Genomic DNA, 23,889 nt, shown 5'->3' with positions numbered 1-23,889 from the left:
ACATGGTAAAACTATATACAAACCTGCAACCGGATAAGAAGCAATTCAGGATATGACTGTTACAGAAATATTACAGAAGATCTCAAGATTCCTCCGACCATTATTAGCCTTTATTAGGCTTTGTTACCTTTTATTATTCTTTATCACATTCTAATTACCTTTTATTATAGCATGAATATTGGTAATTAAGGGGTCATGATTTGGAATCATAGCTCTAGCATAAATAGAGGTTTTCATTATATTGTAAGACACCAAAAAATATCGATAGAAAAAGACTAATATTCTTTCTCTAATTCTCTTAAGCTTTATGCAAGTGTTGTCAAGATTTTTCAATTATTCTTGATCCCGTTGGAAATATTTTGAAAGCTCAGGCTTGACTTTTCTTGAATTATCCTTGTTTTACTCGCTTTGTTCTGTGTTATTTTATTTTATCGGATCAATTTAATCCACGTGTCTATAAACCACGTTATAAATTCAACTGTACCGTTTTTTGGGTAAATAGTTTGGTGCCCACCGAGGGGCAAAGATAATTATGGTGTTATTTTAATCTAATCATCTTATACTAACGTGCTTTAAAGATTTTTCTGTTTTACGCATACTCAAGATATGACACACAATAATGTCAATAATTTGTTCGATGTTGGTGCAAACAACAACAACGAGCATGTGGGCAAATGTATACGATGGGACTCAATAGGAGGATTCAACTTGTGAAACCCATTATGATGGGAATGAATTAACTCTGAACCGGGTGGAACAAGTGGAAAGAAAAACTCGACATGAGAGGAGTCCTACTCCTGATGATATAGATGATGAGATAGTGGCTGATACCGTGAAAGTGCTCAGAGCATAACAACGAAAAATTATAAACCATCTCTTAAGACAGGACCCGATAATGACTGAGCTCCGACAAGAATATCGGGACTTCAAATAATTCAAATGGTAGAGTTTGAGTTCCTCCCGGCGTGCCAATAAGTCAAAAGGTCTCGGAAATCGGAAACGTTGCTTCAAGAGGAGAGTTTAGATCAAACTACAACCAAGTGGGTGGAGCAGGCACACTACAAAAAAATAGTATTTAGCGACAGACATATTCTGTCGCTAAACCACTTATTTTCGTCGCTATAGTCGTTTAGTGACGGATTCAAGTTTGTCTCTAAAATGCTCATAGCTAGGCTCATAGCGACGAAAAATACCAAAACGTCGCAGGATTAGCGACAAATTAGCGACGGAAGATATCTGTAGCAAAGTTTAGTGATGGAAATAACAGTCGCTATATTGCTTGTTTCTGTCGCTATTTTTACGAATTCTGTCGCTACAATACAAAACATAATTCGTCATTTGTTCTTACTAGTGACGAAAGCGTCCGTCGTTAGTCGTGTTATAGCTAATTCTCCCTGCTTTTTGCAACAAAAATCTTTTGTCGCCAATTCGTCACAAGATTTAATTTTACGCGGTAATTTTAGCTACGGACGCTAATTTATTTTTAATATATTTCTAATTTTTTGAAATTCTTTTATTTATTATTTTAAATGCACTTTGTTCAAGAATATTACATAAAAGCTATTAAATACACTTAATAAAAAGTCACTAATATTAATATAAATTAACAATATATTCAACAAGGTCCAAAATATATAGCATAATGCATATAACGGTATCGTTAAGTACAAAAAATTCACAAAGACCCACAATAAAGTCCAAACAAAATAGGCTAACTATGCGAGGCTCGAGAGTTACGGTCATCATCAGAGCCCAATGCATGAACCTCATCAATGTTAGCAGCAGTAGAAGATGTAGGAACTGTAGGTGCCATATCTGATGGGTGGTTGGTAAGATCAGTTTTTGGTTGATGCGAGGGTAAGGAAACTAATTTGCGTACCCGCTCAACGATTACAAGGACTATATGATATGTCAGTATAGGAATCAATCGCATCACTAACTCATCCAGATTTCCTGTCGGTGTTAATTGAGCATATGGAGGTGTTGCTGGCGATGTAGCATCAGATCCAAAAGAGTCATAAATATTTGGCCCGTAGTAGCATTTTGCTTGAGATCCAAGACCATATACTCTTCTTTTCTTTTCTCCTCCCGCGGCTTGATAATATGCTTTACACTGATCAATATCAGATTGAGTCAGTGTTTGTTGTTGTAATATCTCCTGATATGTTTCCTGTAGAAGAGTTAATAATTAGTGAAATAAAAAGACTAAAGAATATAGAGCATTCAATTTACAAAATGAAAAAATATAAGTAAAATCAATAAAATTGTTTTAAAAATTATTGTTGTTGTTGTTGTTAATTTCAAGCTCAGAATATTAAAAATAGAACAAGAGACAATCCGCAGTTCACAACTTCACGTAACCTACTTAAATGAGATTCAGATTCGAATTAGAGAAAACTTAAATGAGTTTTTCGGATATTTTATATACACTTACAAGTCTCTTGCGATGCTCCCCAACACTGATAGAGCCACCTGTGTGAGTCCCAGTGGTAACTCCGCTCCCAGCATAATAAGTTTTTGCATTTATTTCTGACTTTTCAACACACTTAGGATCTTTCCAAAGTCTCATCCAACTTTGTCACACATTATTTGGAATAGAATCTCATTGCACCCCATTTAATTTTAGTTTGCTAATGAAATCGCTGTATCTTTTTGCTGCCCTACGCTCCCATTGGTTCCGCACAACACTATCAATTGAAGAATCCCAATAAAATACCTTCTGAAATAATTGTATAAAGTAATAACATTAATAAGTTACATATAAAAGTTAATATACTTTCTAAATTCAATTGTGATGGATTATACCTTGAATTCTCCAAAATAAAACTTTTTTAGCTCATCTGAGACGTTTTTCCAGTTGGCTCCATTAGGATCAAGTTCATGCTTGAAAGAATTAGTTATACACTCAGAGCATTCATGTGAAGGCTCTAACCTGAACAAAATAGAAGACAATATTTAAAGACATACCATATATCAATAAAAATATACCAAAAGTAATAGTACAAGTATGGACTAACCCTGTAAGAGAAATAGTAAGAAGTGTCCGCGGCCCACGGGTATTGCTACACTCAGCTTCGCCTATTATGTTGCTTTGAGAAGATGTACCCTCGCCTATTGTGTTGCTCTAATTAGGGGTATTTGGAGATGGTTCCAAAATAATGGATGGGGTACTACCATGGCCTGATGTTTGAATAAGTGGCATACTATTAGGACCTAATGTTTGAACTTGATTGATGTGATATGGTCCACCTAAGGAACTCGTACTACCTTGTTGAGGACTAACTGTGGAAATGGGAACAATAGGCATATTTTCATGAGTAGCAAAATTATCCCTAACTGAAGATTTACCTACACGGCCTGCACTACCTCGACCTCTACCTCGAGGCATATCTACAAAATAAATAAATAAATAAATAAATAAATAAATAAATAAATAAAAGAAGGATATGAAACAATGCATATCTAAATAACGTATGGCTTATGAAGCTTCAAAATAAAATATTCTGCTAAAGACAATATCAGAAAGACACTATTAAATTGATATAAAGAGACATAATACAATAAAATAATACATGCACTATCCAATGCTTGAACTACTCACTGAATTATTGCATTTGATAACTTCTTTAGACCAAAATACAACGATCTTGGCTCCAAAATACATCAGAATGCCTTCTTTTCTGTTTACCAAGCAAAAAACTTGTTAAAAAAACTGACAGATAGTTTCATTCCTTGCCTATCTTTCCTTCCAAAAGATACTACCAGAACTAACTTTAAGATCAATATTGTATAAGAAGTCACTGCATATATTATTACTATATGAGATCAATACTATGAGAATAAATTCTTATAGTATAACACTGTATGATACTATATTACAGTTTAGAATTGACACATCAATACTATATAAGAATAAATTCTTACAAGTTCACTCCACATCACAACATCAAGTGATCACTTTAAAATAAGTCAAATAAGTATTGCTTAAATTAGAAAGCAAATCATGATCTAACTGGTCATTCTGTTAGAAAAATAGAATAATATTGGTGAATAGTCTTACCAGCAAAATGAATATTGTCTAGGAACTAACTATGAAGAGCCTTAACATATACTTGTGTATTAGTTTTGAAAGAAAGCCACATTCAGTTTGTCATCAATTGACTTTTAACATAGCTAGAACCTCTAAAATATGGCTACAAATAAAGTTTAGGTAAAATTCTACTTTAGAAAATTAACAATGAAAAGTTACAATGGAAAAATAACCAAAAACCAAGAACAAATGAGGAGAAAAAACAAAGAGTTAAAAACAATCAAGATGCCTTCTAAAAGGAAGAACATGTTGAGTTAAAAAAAGTAGACTTTAAAGTTTCAAATCACAAAGTTCTTAACTTGAAACTCTATCATTTAGATTAGATACAAACGAGAATGGAATAAATTTAAAAGGCAAACTACGACTATAGATCTACAAACTCAAAATATTGATCAATATTCTTAGAGTAACGAATACACCCTTCATTCACCAAACAAAAAAAGCAAATTACAGTAACTCTTCATATTTTTATTTAGATCTATATTAGTTAGGTATTCATCCTTTCACATAATCATAAGTTCTTCACAAGTTCTAATTCATTTCCAGTGAACTTTAGAAAGAAAGCAACTCACAAAGCTAGTACTCGTTGTAGAAATACCGTCGAGATAACCATCAAAGAACTTCAAAGTGTGAATCCGTCACATCTACTAGAAAATCTTGAAGGAAGATCCAAAAAAAACTACATTCAATCTCATCATGTTTATGAGATAAAGTATATTAATTTCATATACAAAATCAAACTTGAAAGAGACTCGAGTAAATGTGTATCAGCAAGCCATTGAAGCATGAATGGGTAAATTCCTAATAAAAAATCTCAAACTAAGATCTACACCCCTGTCAACAGCAACCAAATATGCCACAGCAACACATCAAAACAAATCTGAATGGTAACTCTGCAACTTCGACAAGGATCAGGAACGCACACTACTTCGAATTTCTTGTCAATTTTAGAATTCTACAGCAAACATTTTGCAATTTCGAAAGTTTTCTTCTGTTCACTATCTGATATTTTTGTTTCCCATTGCATATGAACCTTAGATTCACGCTCAATTTTTTGTATTTGAAGAAAAAAACTCACATTGTTAAAGAGGAGTGCAAGTGGGAGTCTGATAGAGAGGAGAGAAAGTGGGCGTGTTTGTGCCCTAAATTTTTGGAATGTCTTTTAACTAGGGAAACTTTATTTTTAGGACAAAAATTTTAGCAACGAAAATAGCGACGGACATAATTTTCGTCGCTAATAATAACTAGGGAAAGTTTATCTTCAGGAAACTAGCGACGGAAAATTTCGTTGCAATTAACTTTGGAATATCTTGATAAGTAAAATGAATGCAGCGACATATATTTTGACGTTAAATTCGTCGCTAAGTTTTAATAATTTTTGTCGCCACACTTTCGTCGCTAATTTTGTAGGTAAAATAAAGGCGCTAAAGTATTTTCAATTGCCGTTCATACTCGGCTACAGAATTAATTCCAAAAAAATTTAAGATGTCGGATATTCCAAAATATGATAGAACATCATATCCACAGAAACTCATTATAACCTACACTACAGCTATGAAGGGAAATGATTTGGCTCCGCATGAGATCTAGTTTTGCAAAAGAAATTTGGCAAAACCCTAACGAAATGAGCTTATAATGATTTTCTCTTTTACTTGAACACTCAATTGATTCTTTTGAAATGCTTGCAGATTCTTTAATCAAATCTCATGCTGGAGCAAGGAAAGTTCAAGCTAGGAAAGCAAATATATTCAGAATCGCTCAAGGAGACTCAGAGTTGCTACGAGAGTTCGTGATCCGATTCCAAAAGGAGAGAATATTATTGTCGGCAGTACCGAATGAATGGGCAGCAGAAGCATTTACCAAGGGTCTTAATCCCTCAAGCTCTGATACCTCAAAGGAAGTTAAGGGAGAGTTTGTTGGAATTTCAAGTAACAACATGGGCAGATGTTCATAGCAGGTACGAGTCAAAGATTCACGTAGAAGATGATCAAATAATTATATCGACATCTTCTATAGACATGAATCAAGGTTAACTGAACTTTGATCGGTGGCGTTCCAGACACCGGTTTGAACAATACCCATTAGCATCACGGACTGGCAGGAGGCAGGAGCATTCCCATAGCAAATTGCCAGAAAATAACATCGATGAAGGACAGTAATATCTGCGAATGCTGGGGACTGTTACATCAAAGCTGAGGGAGCCGCAATAATAAGTACCGGACGCTTCCGTATATGGCTCTAGAAAAGTGACAAAAAGAGAAAAAAAAGTGTTGTGCCCAAAAACATCATGTCCGTATAGGATTATGAAAATAGCCTGAACTGGCTCCGGAATAAAGAAAATGACAGGGGACGGCCAGATCAGCCCCAGGGGAAGAAAAAAAATAGAAGGAATTAGAACAAAAAGCGGCTAGACCCAATAATCTCAGCCCAGTCACATTGTAATAAGTTTTTGTTTATTTCATGTAAACTGTCGTATATGCAAAATTATAAACACTTTTGTACATTCAAGAAATGGAATGAAGCAAAACTTCACCTTCTAAAACATTTTCGTATATGTCTGAATGAACAAAAATATTCTTAAAATTTGCTCACACTTAGAAGCGAATAAGGATTACGAATCCGAGCAGTTGTGCCCAGATGAACAGGTGACGTCCTCTTCATAAGCACCACAAACATAAGGACCCTCTCTTTTAAAGATATTCAATCAAATGGTTAATGGACAGATGCCTTGTTTTCTGGTCGTAAAGTTAACTGTATGCATTAAATTTTCGGACTTTATCAAAATCAGAGGTATAAAATTCCTGTTCATCGCTCGTCCCCGGTCTCTAAGGCTGTGAGATTATAAAAGTTTTGAGTACAACTAAAACCCAAGAGTCAAAACTCAAAAAAATAATCGAGTACAACTAAAAATTTAAGAGTCAAAATTCATAGGTTAAAAGTTACGGGTGAAGACTAAAAACCCGAGATCAAGCTTTCTGTGATGATGGTATTTCTTCACCACCAATCGGTCATCAACGAAAGAATAATAAGTGGTGGATTTTTTTATCCGAATCCCGAAGTTCTGCACTCTTTTTTCTTCGCCCGGTTTTTATGCCAATTAGATTTTTTCGGTAAGGTTTTTTATGAGCAGAAACGAGGGTGGAAAGGACAAAATCTTCCACTTTCCGGTCACATCACAGTAGTAACCGATAAGTGGGGAAACTATATGTATATGGTAAAAATCAGTCTCAAGAGTTGGGTGAATTAAGAAGCGACACATGTCAAGAATAACTAGTCAATGGTGACTCAACCATGGTAAAGCCATATACAAACCTCAACCATAGTAAAACTAGATACAAACCTTCGGCCGGATAAGAAGCAATTCAGGATATGACTATTACAGGAACGTTACTGTGATGACCCAAAATGTCATCTTTAAATTTAATAATTAATTCTATGTTCTAAGACCTCGAAAAGCACTATTTATCATTTTTCGACTTGCGTGCGTAGTCCGTAAAATTTTCTAGAAAGTTTTTATGTGAAAAATTAATTAAAATATGAATTAGAGCTTTAAAATTCAACTGAGTTGACTTTGGTTAACATTTTGAGCAAACGGACTCGGATCAGTATTTTGACAGTTTCGGTAGGTCCGTATCATGTATTGGGACTTAGGCGTATGCTCAGAATCAAATTCCGAGGTCCCTAGCCCGAGATATAGAATTTTAATAAAAAAATTAAAAGTTTAAGTTCAAATAGTGACCGGATGTCGAATTATATGCAAACAACCCCGAAATAGAATTTTGATGATTCCAACAGTTTCGTATGGTAATTTTGGACTTAGGAGCGTGATCAGAATTTTATTTAGAAGACCGTAGTGGAATAGGGCTTGAAATGCCGAAGTTGAATTTTTGGAAAGTTTGACCGAGGGGTTGACTTTTTGATATCGGGGTCGAAATCCGATTCTAAAAATTTGAATACCTCCGTTATGTCATTTATGATTTGTGCGCAAAATTCGAGGTAAATCAGACGTGATTTGATAGGTTTCGGAGTCATTTGTAGAAATTAAAAATTTCAAAGTTCATTAGGCTTGAATCTATGTGTGGTTCGTGTTTTAATATTGTTGGATGTGATTTGAAGGCTCGACTAAGTTCGTATGATGTTTCACGGGAAAATTTGAGGTAAGTCCCTTGTGATCATTTCTACTCCATAATATTGAATTATCATCAAATAATCCGACTAGATTACGTATTTTTGAACTGTAAATCGGGGGTTGGAACTTAGGGATTTGAAAATAAGATTTGAAGCTTTGAGGGTTGAGTTGGGGTCGGATTTTGATAAAATTGGTATGTTTAGACTCGTGGTTGAATGGGCTTTCGGATTTTGTAACTTTTATCGAGTTCCGAGACATGGGCCCCACGGGCCATTTTTGAGTTAATTTCGGATTTTTACTGAAAAATATAGTATTTTCTTATGAAATTGATTCTATAATTTTTGTTGACTGTATCGAATTAATTATGACTAGATACGAGTCGACCAGAATCGAAAAATTGAGAAAAAGGCATACTACTTGATAAAATTGGAGCAAGTCGAGGTAAATGACTTATCTAACCTTGTGTGGGGGGAATTTCCCTAGGATTGGTTTTGATGTGATTATTAAAACGTGTTGAAAGTCGTGTATACAAGGTGACGAGTGTGTACACCGGCTAAATGTGAAAGACTATTTTTTTTTAAAATTGTGTAGATCACTGTTGCACGTTTATTAAATTATTTTATCTTGTTATATTCTTCATCATTGATCTGAGATATATACTTTAAATTTGTTTGACCTTTTTTTGCTAATTGTTTTACCTGTTTAATTGAAACTTGGTTTTTTTTTATACTTTGAAGGTTGATTTTCTTTAATTTAAATACTATTAATATGAAGTATTTGACATTTTTAAATTTGATATTGAAGCAACGTATTAAAGATTTTTAAATATTATTTTCCTGAATTATTTATTCCTGAATATTTTCGTAAGATTTTTGGTACTCATTGTGATGGAGCCGTGAGCTCTTTATTGTGAAAAAATATTATTGTTGGATTATTTTGGCATGAGCCGTGAGCTCTTTATTGTGAAAAAATATTATTGTTGGATTATTTTGGCATGAGCCGTGAGCTCTTTATTATTGAAAAATATTGTTGTTGATTTATTTTTAGAAAATTAAAATATTGGGCACTTGAGGTGCAAATTGTGATATTGATACGCATGCGGTGGTATAAGATCTGGGTATTGAAACGCATGCGGTGAGATAAGGGTGGCTTGATACGTGTGGCTAGTAGGGGTGACTACTAGAAGTCATGCGGAGTGATAAGGGTGGCTAAAACGCGAGATGCTATTTCGGAAAAAATATTTTCTTTAAATAAATTATGAAAGCTCGGTGAGGTCTGACCTGATCTCGTCACTACTCTACCGAGGTTAAGCTTGGCATTTACTAGGTATCGCTGTGGTGTACTCATACTACGCCTCTGTACATCTTTTTGTGGAGATCCAGGTACATCTTACCAGTCTAGACGTCAGTGAGTTACCTGCGCACGGAGACTTTGAGGTATATTTGCCAGCATCCGCAGACTCTAGAGTCCCCTTCTATCATTTTTAATTTGCTTCCTTATTTTTCTTTAGACCTTGATACATAGAAACATTGAGAATAAATTTTTAGAAGCTTGTGACTTATTTTTACCGGATTTTGGGAGTTGTAATTATTTGAATTGTAGTTTATTTATTTCAGATAGTTATGATTATTCCGCATTGATAGGCTTACCTAGTCTTAGAGTCTAGGTGCCATCACGACCTCATACAGAGGGAATTTGGGGTCGTGACAGTTACAAACGATCCCAAGATCTCTCCGGCCTTTATTAGGCTTTATTACCTTTTATTATTCTTTATCACCTTTTAATTACCTATATCACCTTTTAATTACCTTTTATTATGGTAGTTAAGGGGACATGATTTGTAATCATAGTTCTAGTATAAATAGAGGCTTTCATTCTATTGTAAGACATTAAGAAATAACGATAGAAAAAGACTAATATTCTTTCTCTCATTCTCTTAAGCTTTATACAAGTATTGTCAAGAGTTTTCAATTATTCTTGATCCCGATGAAAATATTCTGAAAGCTCAGACTTGTCTTTTCTTCAATTATCATTATTTTACTCGCTTTGTTCTTTGTTATTTTATTTTATCGGATCAATTTAATCCACGTGTTTATGAACCGCATTACAAATTCAATTGTACCATTTTTTTGGGTAAACATAGCTGAAACTATTTACATTCGATAGTCGTAAAAGTGTATAAAATTTATATAATTTTAGTATATAACATATATAAATGTGTGTGTGTATATATATATAGAGAGATTTTTTCGATTATTTTTTTGAGATCGGCTATACAATGGTTGCTTCGAGTTTAGTCTCTAGGACGGTTGACAATGGACTACATGACCAAATCTTCTCTACGATTTACTAATTGACGTTTATATTTTTTAAATAAATTTATAACTTTAGTAGAAACTTGATATGGAAGGAAAATTGTAGGGCATGTTGTCTAACTTCAAATAAAATTACTTCCTTTGTTCGATTTTACTTGTTACTATACTAAAAATATATTTATTTTTACTTGTTAATTTTAGCAAATAAAAAAATACTATATTTTTTTTAGTTTTCTCCTTATCATTAATTACTTGTTTCTCAAATTATTTTCTAGGACTTCTCAAAATACTATCAATATTATCATGGGTATTATGGTAAAATATACACTTTATTTATTACTCCATATGTTTCAATTTAGATGAGATAGTTTGACTCGCACAGAGTTTAAGAAGAAAAAAAACTGTTGAAACTTGTGATCTTAAAAGTGTAAGGGGTAAAAGTTTTATGGGACCATGACATTTGTGTGATCATGAAAGCTTCTCATTAAGGGTAAAATGAGTAAAATAAATAATTTAAAGTTAGAATTATTTTCAATTGTAGAAATGTGTCATTCTTATTGGAACGGACTAATAAGAAAAATATGTCATCTAAATTGAAACAGAGGGATTACTTATTTCTCAAGGGACCTGCAACCCAAATCCCACATGTGGAAATACACTGGGATATTTATGGTGTTGCAATTAGGGCTGTGCATAATTTGGTAAATATTGAATTACCGTACTGAAATCGAAATTTATGGTATTTGGTATTCGATATTTTTGTATTTGGTATGGTATTTGGTTTAAGCTTTTAAAAATTATGATATTGGGTATGGTATTTGGTATTTTAAAATAAAATACCGAAATACCGATACTGTACTGAAATATATATTATATTACACAAAACACATATTATTAATTATAACATAAATATAAAAAAACTAAATTTTTACTTTATTTTATTCTCTAAGTTCATCAATTAACTCTAAACAAATAAAAAAATATTTCTAATGATCAAATTTATTCCTTTATGTGCACGGGGCGGATTTAGGGGGGCGGAAGGGGGTTTGCCCGAACCCCCTTCACCGAAAAATTACACTGTATATATAAGACAATTTTTTTTTTACCTATATATTTATTAAGTTTTGAACCCCCTTGACAAAGCCCAAAAGTGTAGCTTAGTGGTTAAGGGGGTTCAAAATCTTTGAAAGGTCATAGGTTAAATTCTAACAAGCTACGATCTTTTTTTTCTTGAACCCCCTTCGCAGAGATCTTGGCTCCGCCACTATATGTGCAGTTTTCTTGATATTTGTTGGTTTTGGACAAAACTTTTATCAGCAAGCGTTTTTAGTTTTGTACTTTTGAGCACTTTAATTAAGAATATTATAGTTTATAACTCTATGTATTTGTTATTAATCAAACCGAATAAACCGAAACCGAAAGAAGAAAAACTGTAACATTCTGAATTTAATTAGATACTATATCGATATAATATTTTAAAAAATCGAATACCGAAAATATCAAACCAAAATATTTAAATATTATATCATACCGACCCAGCTGGCCGGGAACTGCATCGTTCATTGTGTACAAAGTGTTGTGTAAAACAACCAAAGCTCTCAGATCCAATTATAGAAAGTGTTGTGTAGAACGAGAAGAAACCGACAGAAAAACTCATAATTATAGAAAAGAAACCAATTCATTGATTGTGACGCCTCCACTATCCAATAGCTATATACAACATAATTAATTGTGTGAAAAAAAAAGGAGAGGAAAAAGTAAACGGATTCATGATGAGGCTTTGCCTTGCAAGCTCGTCCATGTGAGATCCAAATAAAAAGAAATGGAAAATTATCTAACTTGAAGTACTACTTGATCTTAAATAAGTAAAAGATCTTTCTCCTGTATCGTCCTTTTCCGTCCCGCAAAACAAACTTAACGGCGACTTAACTGACTTAACGGACTTCAGCAGACTCTTCGGCTGTTTCTCACCCTTCTCCTCTTTCGACGAACCGGATCTAGAGAACATAGGCGGTGTCGGTAGAAACCGGAGCTTGCTTAACCGACCATCCGCCGGTTCGATCCGGTACCCCTTAGTTGAACTTCTCGCTGGAGAAAAGGCTACGGCGCCATTGGATGCCCTACTCAAGCTTAACCGGCCCTCCTCCGGTTGGAACCGGTACCCCTTAGTTGAATTTCTCGCTGGAGAAAAAGCTACGGCGCCATTGTAGGCTCTACTCAAGCTTAAGTCTATCAATCTTTTACGTACATCATCAGGTAACCTTAGAGTAAACCTCTCGCAATTCTCACCAGGTTGAATCAACGAGTGACCCGTCGAGTGAGATCGACTGAACATCCCAAAAATCTTTGGCCTTCTCGGTGTTGATTTTGGTGCAAGGTGCCGAAAATCAGGTGTCTTACTTCTCGCCTTACTGCTACTATTTGGAGTATGATTATGAACGGGCGGCGTTTGAGAAGACTGGTTTATTACTTCTTCTGGTGCTGGATGTGATGCATCCGAGCTGACATTCTGAGACTCAACGTCATCTGTTTCTTGAATTGATTCTTGAAGTTTACCCACGGGTTTTGTTTTGAGATTTGCACGGCAAACTGGGCAAGTGGTACGAAAGGCAAGCCAAGCATCAATACATTCAGAATGGAACACGTGGCAACAATTAGGAAGAAGGCGGAGCGTATCTTCATCTTCGAACTCGTTTAGGCAAACAGCACATTCTAGGATAGATTTGCCTATCTTTAGGGCTTTGACATCGGAGTACACGAATACCGGCAAAGTTTCGATGATATTAGGCTCGATTCCACGGGAAACTGGTCGCTGCCGAAAGAAGTAAAAACCCATTGATTCGTCAAAGGAATCAGGGCTCATACGACGTATATATATGAAGATAACGGCCAACAAGAATAATACGAGACAAGCGAGTAATATCGCTAACGTTGGACTGATTTCGACATTTGAGTTCAACGGGCGTGTGGCTGAAACTGTGCCAGTTTCTGACATGAAACAAAATAAGCAAAAGAGGAAACAGAGTATATTTCTCTTATGCTTCATTTTCCTCAAGAATTTGACTTAAGATTCCGGTGTATTTGTGTGAAAGAAAGAGGAGATGGATAGTTGTAAAGGCAAAAGATGGTTTGCTTGAGTGAGAGAAAAAGTGGGGGGCAAATGAATATAAAGGGCAAATGTCTGCAGGCGGTTGGAAGTCATACTTTACAGGGTGGCTTTTAAAAGAAAATTGCTGAAACGAAATAAAGAAAGGCCTAATGGATAACTATTAACTAATGCGGTGGAGAGAATTATTATAATGTTAACCTAAGTTAAGGTTGCAGTTATTAATCAAATAAAGCTTGTCCCTTAAATTTCGAACGGGGCACGTGCGAGATATTCATGAGGCAACTGCGAAATGGAAAGATGGCTCGCTGCAGAGGAGCCAGATCCGTTTCTTTTGGATATTTTTATAGCGTTCGATTGGCTTGCTAAAAGGAGAAAGTATATACTATACCTTATAATTGATCATGTTATTACGCATATGTTTCTCGTAAGGTTATTATCTTTTTTGCTAAAAAAAGAATACTATTATTTTATTACTAATACTTATCCAGGATCACCAGAGAGAGGCTGAGAGGGACTTAACGTGCTGATTCAGTTCCCTAGGAGTACCGTAGGAAATGTTTATACACGTGGTAAATCAAAATAACAAGCTATCCTACTGGTCCGCCAAGTGGAAAATAAAATGAATTCTATAATAATGTAGCATTTCAATGAGACGAATTGGACTCCCTCTAGCATCAAAATCTACTAAGTATACACCTAACTTATGTGTTAGTATTATTTTTTAATTTATCCTAAAAAGAATAATATATGTATTTTAAAATAATTTTATTTTAAGCTTTTTACTTTATTTTTAATGAGATAATTTATAATAACATGAATATTTATGCTTTATTTTAAACTACAAATTTCAAACAAAAACATCTTTCTAACTACGTATCTGATTAAAATGCATTACATAAATTGAAATATACAGAATAACAAATGGATTTGTCCTTTCTTGGTTCCTTTTAGTTTAGTACCTTTCGTCCCCTTCCCCTTCTCCATGAAGAGGAAAAAAAGATTAAGGGTATCTGAAAATAACTGTAAAGTTATTAGGCTAGTAGTTACTAGGGCAATAATTATATAACCTAGTAATTATAGTGCATAGTAACTATAATGACTTAGGAGTATTTATTCTCCATAACTTGTTTACAATACAATTTCCAGTGTCATGTTTGGTTCCTAACGCAGGGCTGAGACAGTGCCAGTTTCTGACATGAAATAACATAAGCACAAGATGAAACAAAACATATTTCTCTTATGCTTCATTTTCCTCAGGAAGTGTGAAGAATTTAACTAAAGCTATTTGTGTGAAAAGCAGCCGAGAAGAATTCAAGAGGCAGAAGTAGCTTTCGCATACCAGGTTCATTTGAACCTAAAATTTTTGACGCGAAATATAACTTTATGCATAAATATTTTTTAAAATTATAATAAATAATAGATATAAATCCATAAAATTTTAGATGTGACTCCGGATAAGATGGAAAGTAGTTGATAAAGGCAAAGGTGGTTGCTCGAGTGATAGAAAAAATGAGGGGTAAATGCGTAATATAATATAAGTGGCAAATGTCGCAGGTAGTTGGAAGTCACGCCTCAGGGTGGCTTTTTAAAGAAAATTGCTCTAAGGATAGACAATGGGGTGTTTCTTTTGGATATATTTATAGCGTTGGAAAGAAGAAAAATCTGTGTTTATTAAATGGCCCCCTCAAAGAATAATCAATAAGGTTCTGACTTTTGAGGCTGAATAGATATTTTAAGACTAAGTATACCTAAAATAAATTTTGATAGGAGTTATTTATGTCTTCCTCAGTTAAAATTGTGTCTAGAGCAGAAGTACATAAACCAAACTACCAAATAAATATTGGTTAAATGAAAGCTTAGACTTGAAAGGTGTGCTTAATGTCAATGGAGAGAAGGAATATTCATAGACAAATTTCTTAGAAAATATTACTCCTTGATTTAATTTATGTGAGTTAGTTTGATATGACATCAATATTTTTTAAAAAATAAATTTAAAATTTATGCTTCTAGACATATCATATATTTATGTGGCTATAAAAATATATTATTTAATTTACAATAAAATTATTATTTCTAAATATAAAATATGTTATTTTTTACACGAATAAATAAGAAAATAATGTGACATAAAATAAAACGAATAAAATATATATATGATTGGTTGACATTATGTTAATAAGTTCGCAGATTATTCGTTTCTTGAATTTAGTTAGCGGGTTCAAAGGACCTGAAAGTCAACATATGCATTTTAAGACTAGTTTAGTTGTCCGCAAAGTTCGTTTACGAAGTTTTAGATAGTTGATATTCAACGAGATTATCTTTTACAATTAAAGAAAACACATCATTTGATAGAACATTAAGAAAAAGTACATCCGTCCATACGTTACCTATTTTAATGAAAATTCCTTATCTTGAAAAATATTTTTTACTAATATTTGGCACACTTTCCTGTATGTTTTTATTAAAAAGAATGTCATATATATATATATATATATATATATATAATTTAACTTTAAAATTTATTTTTACACCCTTAATAAGATAATTTACGGTCACATAAATACCTAAAATTTAATTTAGACCATATCTTAGGCTCCGTGCCTAAAAGAAATTATGCCACATGAATTGGGGCATGCGGAGTACAAGAAAATGACTTTATATCATGAAATATATTTTCTTGGATTATGTCTTTTGTCGTGCCACACACCTAATTAAAGAGATTATATATTGTTTAAATTATACATATATACGATGTTTAGATTATATATTTTTCAAATTAAATACGTAAACAATGTAAGATATTCTATATTATCAATATTATTCAATAGATTATAAAAGCTAAGGTTATTTAGTAGTAGTAGCAGCAGCTAGGTTTGATTAATCTGATATTATTAAATTCTATACTGTAAATTTTAAAATAATAAAGAGTAAATTTTATGGGTGGTCATTCAACTTTGTTTTCACTACGCAAAAGTCATTTTTCTTCTTTTTGTTACGTAAAAATCATTCAACTTTGTGTTTATTGCCTAAAAGTCATTTTTCTTTCTTTTGTTACACAAAAATTATTTTACTTTGCTCTATTTATCACAAAAGTCACATTGACCAGATTTTATAATATTTTTACTTGAAAAGTCTATTATGCCCTTGGCATTATAAATCTTCTCATTTATATAATACCTTCTATATGATATACTATATAATATATTTTTACCTAGATATTTTACTTATAATTAAAATAACTTTTAAATTATTTTATTTATTATTTTTATAATATATTCATACATTTAATTTTTTCATGGCATCACTTTGTTTAATCATATTTAAACATGAACATATTTTAAATATAAAAACAATAAAAAATATTTATTTTTAATATTTATTTGAAATAATAACAAACAAATTTGTTTAACAAATGATAATTTTTTATAGTCAAAAAATATTTATTAAAAAAATTCAAAGATATTTGTGTTTATTATTAAGATTTTTAAAGCTTTATATGTTAATATTATTTATTTGAAAGTATTAATCTGATGTATCATTGTGCTAAATATGGGTATTTTATTTATTGGATTAATGAGTATGGCTTGGCTGATAAATCAGTAAACTTTGATTTTTTAATTTTTATTAAAAATATTTTATTAAGCTTGGTTAAGAACAAGGACTTGAGTTTTTTTTCACGGTAATATTACTGACAAATTTAATAATCCTACTCATGTATCTTAAAATTTAATGTTAAGAAAAAAATAAATATACAAATATATTATAAAAATAATAAATAAAATAATATAAAGTTATTTTAATTATAAATAAAATACCTGGGTAAAAGTATATTTTAAGCATATAATATAGAATGTATTACATAAATGGGATGATTTGTAATGTCAAGGGCATAATAGACTTTTAAGGTGAATAATTTGTAAAATCAGGTCAAAATAATTATTGTGATAACTAGAGCATAGTAAAATAATTTTTGTGTAACAAAAGAAAGAAAATGACTTTTGGGTAATAAACATAAAGTTGAATAACTTTTATGTAACAAAAAAAAAGTGATAATTGGATAATGAATACAAAGTTGAATGATCACCCATGAAAATCACCTCGATCGCACAGATGGGAGCTAAAGAGTGATGTCGCCGTGGCTCTTACTTCCTATCCCCAGGAAAGCTAAATGTTAGGAATAATATTTAATTGCATCTTTAAAATTCTTTTTTTTGCTAAAAAAGAAAAAAAAATCAAACTCTTCTTCTCTTTATAGCTTTTGACCTTCGTTACGTCGTAAGATCTCGTGAATTTTTTGAAGAACCTAATTGATGATCATGGAATACCAGAATTAAAGAATAAATATGTCCCATCTTTTAAGCAAACATAACACCTATAAAGTCTTCTTAATTAGTTTTATTCTTTAACAGGGTCCTTATACTTTCTAGCTTCGGCTGTTCCAAATTTCAGTCACGAGATGTTCATGGCATCCCCCTCGTGGCAAAAATTCAGAAGTTTATCTCTCAGAAACAGCCAAACAGGTGAACTGGTATTACTGGTTCATTTTCTAAATATTGTAAAGCTTAAAAGTACTACAAGAAAGGTCATATTAATGAAGGCAGATTCAAAATTTGAAGGTTCCAGGTGCCACACCATTCTGAACATAAATGTATTAATATTTACACGGTCCAAGGTAAATATTTGGTCGGTTTAATCAGTTTTGGGCTACAGTTGGTAATTCGTCTTTTATATTTAGATAAACAAATAGATTGAATGAAAAAATATTACTCCTTATGTTTTATTTTAGATGATATAGTTTGACTTGATACAAAATTTAAGAGAAAAAAAAGAAAATTTTCGAAACATGTGATGCTAAAAAGTTTAGGGGCAAAAGCTTAGTGGGTCCATGATATTTGTATGACTATAAAAGTTTCTCATTAAAGATAAAGTGGATAGAATAAAAAGTTTAAAGTTAAATTGTTTCTAAATATAAAAATATGTTATTTTTTTTTGAACGGACTACTTATGAAAGTATGTCATCTTTTTTTTTGGGGTTAAATACTGCCCTGCATGTTGCAGGGTAGGTGCTGTATATATCATGTAAAAAGAGGAAGATTAGGCCAAAACCTCAGAGTTACAACAAATTACAACACAAGAATGGTGTAGTAGACTATTCTTCAAAAGAAATGGGGAGCCTATGAACAAAAAAGTTACATTCTAACTTACAAAAAAGTTAGCCTTTTCAAATTTACTTCTAAAACTTGGTAATTGCCATTTATCAAGTTTGAAGGGCCGCTTTGCTCCTCCAGGTAGATGCTGGAAGCTGTCAAAGAACTTAGCATTCTCCAATGTTGTAGCATGCTTCGCCAAGGCATCAACTTGATTTGCTTCTCTGCAACAATGTGAGATCCTTACTATATCTTGATCTAAAATCTGTGTTTTATCCTCAATGATCTTCCTCATCTTAGCATTGTATCCTCGGATTCATAGTTGTAAGTGTGTATGTTTAACTAAAGTTAGTTTTCCTCCATGTGACAGCGTCTTCCCTTGCCATCCATTGAGTCTTTTTGATATCTTAGAAACTAATCCGTCAAAATAGACTATCCTTTTCCTCCCCACAAATATAGGACATCCCATATAAACAAATGGGAATTCTTTATTAAGAATCTTGTAGCATTTCTCATTTTGTTTATTCTAGATAGTGATGCCTTGGGTTCTATTAAGAAAAAAGCTTTTATCTTGGTTGACTTAACTGTCCTGATGCTTCCTCGTATTTCTTCACCACTTTCATGATCATTCTTACTGATTTAGTGTAACCAATTGTAAAAATCACAATGTCATCTGCATATGATAGATGATTCACCCGTGGGCCCCTAGAACTCATGGAGAAATGAGTAAAGTTACATTCATATTGAAGGTTATTGATCATTCTAGAAAGAACCTCAGCAACCAATACAAATGATGAAGGAGATAGACGGTTGCCTTGCTCGAGTCCTTGTGAAGATATGAAGAAACCCTTTCTAGTTCCATTTATAATGATTGAGTACCATACATTTGAGACCAACCTCCAATCATATCTATCTACACTGCACTTAACCTAAATCTTCTTAGTACAGAAGTAAGAAAAGACCATGAGAGTCTATTGTAAGCCTTTGCCATATCCAGTTTTATAACCATATTACCACATTTCTTGGGTAGAGCTATTCCTTGAATAACTTCTTGTGCCATTAGCACATTTTCTATGATGGATCTACCTTTTATAAATCCACCCTGGTTCTCTGATATCATCGCAGGGAGCATAGGATTTAATCTCATGGATAGAATCTTGGATATTATTTTAAAAGAGAAATTGGACAGACTTATAGGTCTCATTTCTGAGAAACTAGAGGGTGAGTCTGTTTTAGTAATCAGAGCAAAGCATGTGTGATTAAAGTACTTGGTGATATTGCCTCCAGTGAAGAAATAACTCACAAAGCATGTGACATCTTCCTTTATAATTCCCCAACATTCACTACTAGAAATTCGGCAAAAATCGACCAACTTTGGTCGGTCCAACAACCGACCAAAGTTGGTCGGTTTTTCAGAATATTTTTTATTTTAATTTTTTTTTACGAAACCGACCAACTTTGGTTGGTTTTATTTGGCACAAAAAAGCGGGAAACTATTTTTGAGTCACGCGAAATTTATTTTTCAAGAAACCGACCAACTTTGGTCGGTTTTTCAATTAAAATAAATAAAAAAAATAAAAAAAACCGACCAACTTTGGTCGGTAATTTTACTTTTTAATAAAACCGACCAGCTTTGGTCGGTTATTTTCGTGCGAAAATACAATTAAAGAGTATAAATCAAATAAAAGATAGTCTTAAAACAAAATACACCAATGTTCTAGTGGTAGAATAGTATCCTGTCACAGTACAGACCCCAGTTCGATTCTCAGATGTTGAATCTTTTGATTACATATTTAAAATACCGACCAACTTTGGTCGAAAAAACCGACCAACTTTGGTCGGTATTTTTTGCAATATTTGTTTTTGAATTTAATTGACCGACCAAAGTTGGTCGGTAATTTCCGACTAACTTTGGTCGGTATACCTTTCCTACCTCTAAAATACCGTTCACACGTAAATGATCGTATTTTGGTCAGTTATTGGCCATTATCGACCAACGTTGGTCGATTTTTTTGGTCGGTTTTTACCGAATTTCTAGTAGTGATTTCTGATAAAACAACCCACTGAATCCATCTGGTCCTTCTGAGATGTTAGGGCACATATTAAATACAGTTTCTCTTACTTCAATCTCTTCAGGAATTGAGCTCAAAAACTCATTGTCTGTTTCTGTCACCAATGTAGGGATGCAATCTAGTATCCTCCTATTTTCCTTAACTGGATTAAGATTGAAAAGTTTTTAGAATATCTGATGGCATCTCTAGAAATCTTTTCACCTCCCTGGATCTAGTTTCCTCTATGATTTTTGATTTTGTTCAATTGCATTCTCCTCCTCTTTTCCTTTATCACACTATGAAAGTATTTGTTGTTGTAGTCTCCAGCTTCAAACCATTTCAACTGTGCCTTTTGCCTGAAAATTGATTCTTGCATAGACAACAACTTAACGTATCCTGCATGTGCCTTATTAAGTTCTTGTCTTGTCCGAGCATCATTCTTAACTAACTCTTGCTCCTCCAATCTCTGTACCTCTGTCTCCCATTCTGTAACTTTCAAATACTCATCACCAATCACTTCTCTTGACCATACACTCAATTTCTTGCTAAGTGCCTTCAATTTCTGTTGTAATATTCACATTGGATTGACTATGATCTGCATATTCCATACTTCCTGATTTCTTCCTATACCCATTAGCGACCAATCCTTCGTATTTGACCAATCCAAATCTTCTTCTGCTTATTTTTCTATTGTAGATAAATCTACCATAGTGTCTAGCACTTCCTTTTCCTTTTCCTTGTCTTTATCTTGTGTCATGTTGTATCCCTAATTGAGCTCCACCACTAGATTAATTCCTTTTTGATTTCTGATTCCTGTGCCAATACTGGATGATTTCAATATTGTTTCCTCCACTCTTTGTATGCTATCATTTTGCTTCTTTAGTTGTTCATAATCTTTTTCTGTATTTTGTGGTCTCTCCTACTCTGTGGTGTATAACGTGTAGTATCATTTTTATTGTCATTCTCTATTGGTGAGTTAGCTTCCTGTTGTTACACCTCATGTACCCCAACATTTAGTCTTGCCACATTTTCATTCAGATCAACAATATCTTCATTAAAACTTTGGATTGGCAATTGCAGAACTCTCTCCTTGATCTTATTCCTCTTTCTTGCTGATTTGAAAATCACTTTGTTTCGCTTCTTTGGTATTTTCTTGGGCTTATTTCCTTTCTTTTTCTTTGTTCTATTGTTCACAGATACATTGGCTTCCTCCTTCCCATTGACTTTGTTACATTCATTCTTGTCTTCATTGTTTATCATCTTCCTTTTGTCGTGCGTGCCTTGTTGTTGTTTATCACTATCACTTGCTACTGCCTTGTTCAAGTCAATCACAATTGTTTTTTTTTTCTCTGCTTGTGCTCCCATTGTAGTTGTTTCATTTCCCTTAGCCTCAATTTCCCTATTTTGATTTGCTCTTCTATGCTCCAAGACTCTACAATTCATCATAGAGTGTCCCAACATCTTGTAATGTTTGTAATATTTTAGAATATTTTCATACTCTAATTTTTGCTCAAATCCTTTCAGAGAAGAATCGTCATCTTCATCCCCTATCCAAACACTAGTAAGCAAAGGTTTGAGTAAATCAACTTCTAATCTCACCTTAGACATACTAGGTTTGGGTTTTCCTCTTGTAGCTATATCCATTTCAAGTGGTGTACCCGCTTCGCTTACAATTTGCTTCACATAATGCCATGTATATAGATGGAATGGCAACCTCGGAAGGTTAACCCATACTGGAACTATTGGCAAGTCCTCCTCTGGTTTGAAATCAGGACTCCATTTCTAGAGCCACATTTTTGTTTCCCTCAATATCAACGGATCTTCTATACCAAACCATATTGTAATCCTCATCATTTGTAAAGTCTAGAAAGACATTATAGTTATCAAAAACTCCGATTTTGACCGAGCCCTTAAGAGGAAATCGCACAAGGAATCTCGACCTAATTTTTTCAATTTGGGAACAAATCTTCAAAAATGTTCCCAGAATCGTTCTCCTACATTCCGCAGCCATAATTCCATAGTAGTCTCTAGTCTTGAAAATCACCACTGGCATGCCATTGTGTGTGGTTCTTTTCGCAACCGTTATTTCCTGCTTTTGTCTAGTTGGGGTTGGTATGGAATTTGCAGTGATGTTTATGGTGTTAGCATACAAAATATTCTTTGCAAATCCGAAGGAGTGGTGGATTGACTCTGAAGCCATTCGACATGTTTGTGCTGTCAAGGAAGCATTTGCGACTTACTCTACTGCTGGTCCCGAAGAAGAGCTTTCCATGGGAAATACTGCAACAGCCAAGATTGAAGGTTATGGGAAGATATTCCTGAAGATGACTTCCGGCAAGGTGTTAACGCTCAACAACGTTCTTCATGTTCCTACTATTAGGAAGAATTTAGTTTCTACTTCTTTGCTTGTTAAGAATGGATTCAAATGTGTATTTATTTCTGATAAAGTTGTTGTAAGCAAGAATGAAATGTATGTTGGAAAGGGCTACCTCACATAGGGCCTCTTCAAACTAAATATAATGGTTGTTGACAGTATGAATAAAATTTCAGCTTCTTCTTATTTATTGGAGTCAAATGATTTATGGCATATTCGTTTAGGACATGTCAATTACAAAACCTTGCGAAAGTTAATTAATTTAAAAGTATTGCCTAAATTCGAGTGTAATAAATCAAAATGTCAAATATGTATTGAGTCTAAGTTTGTAAAATATCCTTATAAGTCTATTGAAAGGAATTCAAATCCTTTAGACTTAATTCATACTGACATTTGTGATATGAAGTCTACACCATCTCGAGGTGGGAAAAAGTATTTTATTACTTTTATTGACGATTGCACTCGATATTGTTATGTTTATTTGCTTAATAGTAAGGATGAAGCAATTGAAGCATTTAAGCAATACAAGAATGAAGTGTAGAATCAATTGAATAAAAAGATCAAAATGATTAGAAGTGATAGGGGTGGAGAATATGAATTTCCGTTCGCAAAAATATGTTCAGAATATGGAATTATCCATCAAACTACTGCACCTTACACACCTCAATCCAATA

The 23,889-nt window shown here is 33.2% G+C and overlaps 1 protein-coding gene, 1 long non-coding RNA gene and 1 pseudogene across 3 annotated transcripts; 1 reads left to right on the top strand and 2 right to left on the bottom strand.

Moving 5' to 3' along the window:
• Window positions 1-1,573: 1,573 nt before the first annotated feature.
• Window positions 1,574-3,420, bottom strand: LOC104119391 (uncharacterized; annotated as a pseudogene).
• An 8,773-nt stretch (window positions 3,421-12,193) lies between these two features.
• On the bottom strand, window positions 12,194-13,733 carry LOC104119388 (putative RING-H2 finger protein ATL37). The gene has a single exon (XM_009630878.4). It carries the CDS (start codon window positions 13,578-13,580, stop codon window positions 12,369-12,371), a length of 1,212 nt encoding a protein of 403 aa, XP_009629173.1. The 5' UTR covers window positions 13,581-13,733; the 3' UTR covers window positions 12,194-12,368.
• Window positions 13,734-17,865: 4,132 nt separating this feature from the next.
• On the top strand, window positions 17,866-23,401 carry LOC104119389 (uncharacterized). 2 transcript variants are annotated; one of them, XR_011412963.1, is made up of 3 exons: window positions 17,866-18,315; window positions 18,932-19,024; window positions 22,543-23,401. It is a non-coding gene; the product is annotated as an uncharacterized lncRNA (long non-coding RNA). The 2 variants fall into 2 exon arrangements; XR_011412962.1 differs by having other exon boundaries at window positions 20,972-23,401.
• The last annotated feature ends 488 nt before the right edge of the window (window positions 23,402-23,889 follow it).

The sequence above is a fragment of the Nicotiana tomentosiformis genome, chromosome 12, assembly GCF_000390325.3.
Source record: "Nicotiana tomentosiformis chromosome 12, ASM39032v3, whole genome shotgun sequence".
In the NCBI taxonomy this organism is placed as follows: Eukaryota; Viridiplantae; Streptophyta; class Magnoliopsida; order Solanales; family Solanaceae; genus Nicotiana; species Nicotiana tomentosiformis.
This window is presented reverse-complemented; position numbering and strand designations above follow the sequence as displayed.